This window comes from Paramacrobiotus metropolitanus, unplaced genomic scaffold (genome assembly GCF_019649055.1).
Source record: "Paramacrobiotus metropolitanus isolate TYO unplaced genomic scaffold, Prichtersi_v1.0 Parri_scaffold0000063, whole genome shotgun sequence".
NCBI classification, from domain to species: Eukaryota; Metazoa; Tardigrada; class Eutardigrada; order Parachela; family Macrobiotidae; genus Paramacrobiotus; species Paramacrobiotus metropolitanus.
Window position 1 is genome coordinate 751,466 of NW_026570283.1, and position 6,061 is coordinate 757,526.

At 45.4% G+C, this 6,061-nt stretch overlaps 2 protein-coding genes across 2 annotated transcripts; one reads left to right on the forward strand and one right to left on the reverse strand.

Moving 5' to 3' along the window:
• Nucleotides 1-61: 61 nt before the first annotated feature.
• On the reverse strand, nucleotides 62-882 carry LOC129593702 (peptidoglycan recognition protein 1-like). The gene is made up of 3 exons (XM_055490141.1): nucleotides 563-882; nucleotides 368-492; nucleotides 62-276 (listed from the first exon to the last, which is right to left on the reverse strand). Exons 1-3 carry the CDS (start codon nucleotides 802-804, stop codon nucleotides 62-64), a joined length of 582 nt encoding a protein of 193 aa, XP_055346116.1. The 5' UTR covers nucleotides 805-882.
• Nucleotides 883-1,352: 470 nt separating this feature from the next.
• LOC129593703 (fibroblast growth factor receptor 2-like) lies at nucleotides 1,353-5,063 on the forward strand. The gene is made up of 8 exons (XM_055490142.1): nucleotides 1,353-1,576; nucleotides 2,650-2,688; nucleotides 3,139-3,245; nucleotides 3,311-3,415; nucleotides 3,492-3,737; nucleotides 3,805-4,115; nucleotides 4,214-4,442; nucleotides 4,494-5,063. The coding sequence occupies exons 1-7, from the start codon at nucleotides 1,353-1,355 to the stop codon at nucleotides 4,412-4,414; spliced, it is 1,233 nt and encodes a 410-aa protein (XP_055346117.1). The 3' UTR covers nucleotides 4,415-4,442; nucleotides 4,494-5,063.
• The last annotated feature ends 998 nt before the right edge of the window (nucleotides 5,064-6,061 follow it).

Consider the following 6,061-nt stretch of genomic DNA (forward strand, 5'->3'; position numbering starts at 1 on the left):
CTGCAGCACTGAATGATACACAGTCACTGTGTATCATTCAGTGCTGCAGCGCCAAAACAAATTATTCAGTTTCTGTGGTTATGCAGTACATAAAATGCCAGGTTATGGGATTACACTGCATAGTTTCCGGATAAAGGATGTAGCTCTTGGCCTGCTGGTGAATGTTGACAATAACCGAGTCATTTCCCGGATTCAGGTAACCTTTCCGCTGTGCACACTTTAGCAAATTATTGGCGGCCTTAGCGGCCGCGTACGTTAGCGCTCTGTAGCCATCGCCTGCAGTAAAGATACGCAGTAATAAGGACTGATATTGAAACGCACACTGTTTTTGAGTTTATCGCGAAAACTATGTTGGTATTGTGCGTACCGGTTGTGGGAATATTTTCAATGAAGGCGGTAACGATGCTCTGGTCGTTGTAATCTCGATGGTAATCGGCTCGCCGATCCCAGCCGCGTCCTTCGAAAACACTGCCGTCCATTCCGATGAGGAAGCTGTGTATATTAATGCCGGGTAACTTTGGGTTCCGTTTAAATTATAACCAGCAAAATTTTTCCTACGTACTTGTAGAAGATTTCGGGTACAAAGTTAGCTGAGGTTTGTGCCGTCCACGTCGTAGTATCCGTGTGGAAGTCCCGGATGGCGGTAACCACCGCCCGACACATGTCGAATTCCGTACAAGCTTCTCCCTTGGTGTCGGTGTATACCATGGACCGTACCGGATGGAGCAGATACGGAATACTGGCGTTTAGAGCCGGTGCGCCCCAGTCAGAGCGTGTGGTTATGTTGATGCCTGGACAGTCCATGCTGCTTGATGCTCTGTGTTTACTAGAACATTCACTGGCAATTTTTGCTGCATCAGCGTAATATTGACTACTACGCTGCGAAAGAGCGTTAATAATTTGTGCTGACAACTGGACTATTAGGGCAAACAAATACCGAGGATGCAACGTGGTGTGCCCGTAGTTATCAAAGGTTCCGCTTGGTTATCAAAGTATGTCGCTGGACTGTTTGTTCAGTGAGGTATCATCGTGCACATGTAACCGCGGCATCGGCTTCCGCACCTTTGTGCAAATATTTTGGCTGCTTCTTATCTGAGTTTCACCAGTTACCTAAATTCTACGCTACGCAGTTACCTAATTTCAACAAGAGCGGCTAATGCAGAAAATAAATACCAGACAACCGGTGTTGCAGTTAACGGGAGTAGTTCAGATTGACTTACGTACAAGCCACCGCGCTGATGCTATTTAACGATAATGCTGATAGTACTACCCATTCAAAGCCCTTTGCACAATAACTGAATTAATTTTCTTGATGTAACCACTAAACCATTTACAGGTGGTTTATTTCAAACATGACGACGCGCTGCTCAGAAGTGGATATCATCTCGCGCTCTGCATGGGGCGCCCGTCCTGCCCGCGTGGCAAATATGACAAAGCTACCACAGCCCGCCAACGGTATGGTGTTCACGCATTCGTTTGGCGACGCCTGCTATGATGCCCGCAACTGCTCCCTGATCACGCAGCCCATGCAAAACTATCATATGGAGACTAACGAAATTTCCGACGTTGCTTACAAGTAAGTTGTTTGGGTCGTCCACACTTTGTACTTTTTATTAGAAATATAAGGCGCATTAAAATTCAGTCTACACTAAGAGTCAGTCTACCGTGAGACCTTCAGATGTACGTAGTATTCAATTTCAGTAAACCAAGGGTTGACAGCAACATCAGAAAAACAGTCAAATCCAAAAATTTGACATGTATTTCGGTAGCAGTCGATTTCCTGCTTCCTAGCTGGCTTGATGTAGTAACATGAAAGGATCAGAGCTGAAAACCGGAATTGAAGGAGAAAGTTCCGACGCTGCCCGGTTTGGCGACTTAAAGCACATTTTATTTATCTTGGAGAACTTCAAAAATTCCCATTATTTTCCATTCTGATTTTTTTTACCAGAACACAGCAAACAGGACTGTGCGAGAAAAGCGAACGTGACAAAAGAAGCGAGTAGTCAATTTATTATGCTAATCCTTGCTACTGTGAAAGGATAGGACGTACCTTGCACCTATAGTAGCTTGTGCGCCCAAAACACAATGGGCATAGCGTGTCATTGTCGGACCAGTGGAAGCCGCCAGTATAGTCCGGAAGACTGGTTTACGTAACGTAAACCTTTCTGTCTTTCTTCTTTGATCGTAACCAACAAACGTTTCTGCCGGCTATAATCGCAATAGCATAAACAACGCTGGGGTTAACTGCAGGTAGAACTGCAAGTTTACCAATTCCTTCTGCTCAATTTGCAATATTTTTGTCGCAGTTTCTTGATTGGCTACGATGGGTCAGTACTTGAAGGACGAGGATGGTTATATCGACCGGCTTTACATAAAAAGTACAATGCGTTCAACTTTGGAGTGGCGTTCATTGGTAAATATCCGCCGTCGGGAGACTACTTCACGAAAATGCCGTATCGGCTAATGCTCTGATTCAGTGCGCCCAATCACAAGGCTGGTTAAATCGGAACAATCACTCCGTGGTGACATTTCGGATTAATCCCATCATGCGAAACTATATAACAAATCCCCGCCTGTTATTACGTAGGTGTTTTCTGTAGTGCAATGCATTTTCGCGATTTCATGATGGTTCGCTGCTTGTGATTCTAGCACCGCCCGTGATACCATCACCACCCATAGAACCACAAGGTTTGATGGAATGTTGCCGCCGTCAAAGCGGGCAAAGTTTGAGAGAAAATTATGCATTTAGTTGTTTCTTATATATGTTTTCGTTCTTATTTATGGTTCTTTTACATTTGAAACAAGGTTTCAACATTGATTTTAGCGAGTGTGCAGCGAAGCATGTTGAAATGTTTTACAACGGAAAATATTTGTTAAAATAATAAATGCAATAAACTCTTACTAAAAAAAAATTCATGGAATCACATAAAACTTGACATAAATCCATAATAAATATATTCAAAAGGAACGGAAAAATTGGAAATCTTGAACATTTTGACGCCCTAGTTAAAGCAAAAACTTTCGCACAAATATGATTATTATTGTTGTTTGAACAAATTTTTATTTTATTATTTCGAAGTTGTGAATTCCATTTGACCCCATTTTCGATAAATTTTTGTATTTTGTATTGTTAAATAGCATTTCGCGATGGGTTTATCGCCGGATCGATAATGGCGCTGCTAATCGGTGTGATCCTGTTAGGTATCGTTTACTGGCGGGGAAAAGAACAGCGAAAAAGGTTCAAGGTGTGTTTGTTAGCTCCATCGGTCCAGTACTAACACGTTTTCACCCCTTTCTGATGCTATCGCAGCACTTCTGCCGCGCTACCGACTATACTATCGCAACGAACTGCAGAAAACTATTCCAGCGGAAACAGTTGATCACTTTCTGATACCGCGACGTTCCATCGATATAAGTAACCAGGAAAAGAACGCTAACGACAAACGTCATTCTGTGCTTACGATGCGATTTAGTGTGATTGTATTTTGTAGAAAACGAACACTTAGGGAGCGGCCGCGATGGCCATGTTTTCATGGGATCCATGCAGTGCAAAGACATACGGCGCGCTAGTTGGTCATCCACGGGCACATCGGGTTCATGGCCCGTGGCGGTGAAGATGCTACGGGATTTCCCTCGGAACCAGTCAGCGACTAACGCATTTCTGTCCGAAATGGCCGTTCTGATGAAAGTCGGACGACATAGCAACATAGTCAGCTTAGAGGGCGTGGTTCTGCAAAGTGCACCTAACCATTCTGACACTGGCCAATGGAACCAAAAAGCCAGTCTTATAATGGTATTTTACAGGAAAACTAATGATGGTTATGGAGCACTGCGAACTACGATCCTTGGAGTCATATCTATACACTATGCGAACCTCTACAGGACCTTTACAATCCGAATCGTCCAGTGAAGACCCCATTTCCAAAATTGCTCCACAAGAACTGGTCAGTTTCGTCTACCAGATTAGTCGGGGCATGGAGTTCCTCGCCAGTAAAAGCGTCATACATCGCGATCTGGCCGCTCGCAATGTGCTGTTGGATGCGCAGAAGGTTGCCAAGATCGCCGATTTCGGGATGGCAAAGGAGCAACCTATCTACACACTAGAACGCGATAAAGTAACCACAGATATAAGGTTTTGCACTCGAAGACCCATCTGCAACGCGCGACCTGTCGTTTACAGCGCGAACAACAACTAAAGTGCTGTGACCTTTAGGTTCCTCTGCCTGTCCGTGGGTTAGCGCCTGAATGTCTGCAGCCAATCGTGCCATCTTTTCCACTGCCAGCGATATGTGGTCCTTTGGCGTACTGGTCTGGGAGATTTTCACACTCGGTGCAGAGCCGTACGCTATGGAATTCCCCAATGGTATCTGGTACGATCAGCTGTGTGCATTTCTTCGAGATGGCACACGCCTGAACCTTCCTGAACGATGTCCCACCGAAATGTACGTGACTGTTGCTACAAATACGAGCGTATCCTGCATCGTTTCTTTCAGACGTCAAACGACCCTGGAATGTTGGGAGTTTTGGTCGGAACGGCGTCCCGATTTTTCCACGATTCGTAATCGTGTGGAACCTCTTGTGCCAATGATCGCAAAGTACATCGCTTGTGATGCGGCGATCGGGGCGCCAAATTGATGGTCTCGCAAATCCCATGAGGCTTGAGGCTCTGATAAGCGAAGGACTATTATTAACTTAGTGGATGACCTTAGCACAGTCGGCAGTTAGAACTTAGACCTATCTTTATAAACGTGTAAGGTAACCCCGCAACTCTCGGATGGCTGGTTGTCTGAGATTATCTTCGCAACAGAAACATAGCCTACTGCGAGAGAATGGAGAGCGTCCAGACGTTGTTCCCATTGCATGCGAGACATGCACTTGGTGTGATGTTACAGTACCTTTGTTAAAGAAAATGGGTAAGAAACTGTTCATTAGAACGGGCGAGAGCCGCTCCACTTGTTTTTTGTTTCAATGTTTAAGTTTGGAGATTATGCGTGGTAAAGCTATGAGCGTATTGTGCACAGTTCTTTCTCGTGCAAATTGGGATAGGTTCCTCATTTGATCGGATTTACTGAGCCGTGTTCACTGTTGTCCATATTGTGAAATAAATGAATATAAGCCTACTGGCATATACTGTTTCTGCTGCAACGCCCACATTTTCTGCTTCCGGTGTATGCCAACGGCGGAGGAGCTTTTGTGTTGCCTTATTTGAGCCTACTGCTCGTTGCAGCAAGTCGATGTATATGATGGAAAGAGCATTTGGTCAGCACTATCAATGAGGGGTCGGTGGCCATATGGCATTGAACAAATGGTCATCCAGTTTCTGATGGCCATGTGCTATCGCAAGCAGACGCAAAGCACAGCTGAACTGGTGAAGAATAGTAGCAGAATTCAGAATTTCTGTATGCCCTGTATTGCTTCTAGTTACCATTGTGGCATGGACAATGCATGATTTCTGATAAGCTAATGGTTAGGGTCCTTACGAAAGGCATAATACATACTACCCTAGGGAAAACGCAGTAGATGTTTTGTATTAGGTGTTACTATGTCTAACTGCTGGTGTAGAACCACAAATGCACATGTTCATGGAGGGTGGAACACACTGAACAACAAGTTGTGTAAGCAAACAAACGCAAAACAGCGCCCGCACACACGCAGGTATGCCTCCAAACCCCCAAAGGTCTGCGCTGCTGCCACCGCCAGTAACTGCCTGCTGCAAATCCTGCACTGCGCTGCCGCAAAAGTCTGCTGCCAAGTTACCTGCCCCGCGGTTTCTTTAGGTTTTATAATATCACACTGAGCCACCTCACGGTGGCTCAGTGGTCATGGTCATGCCATACGGACAGCAAGCGAGAGGTACGGAGTTCAATCCCCGCTCTGGTCGAATATTTTGCAAAAAGGGTGTCGCTGGATGACCATCTGGAGGGTACAGTCAGCATCAGCGCTGACCGTACTGAGTGGCGTGTACGTTTCTTCGACGTCTGGGCTTGAACAGATCCTCCATGGTTCAACTCGTTCGTCGCATCAGGATAAAGCACCCGCGCTCCATTTTCTCACTCAACTA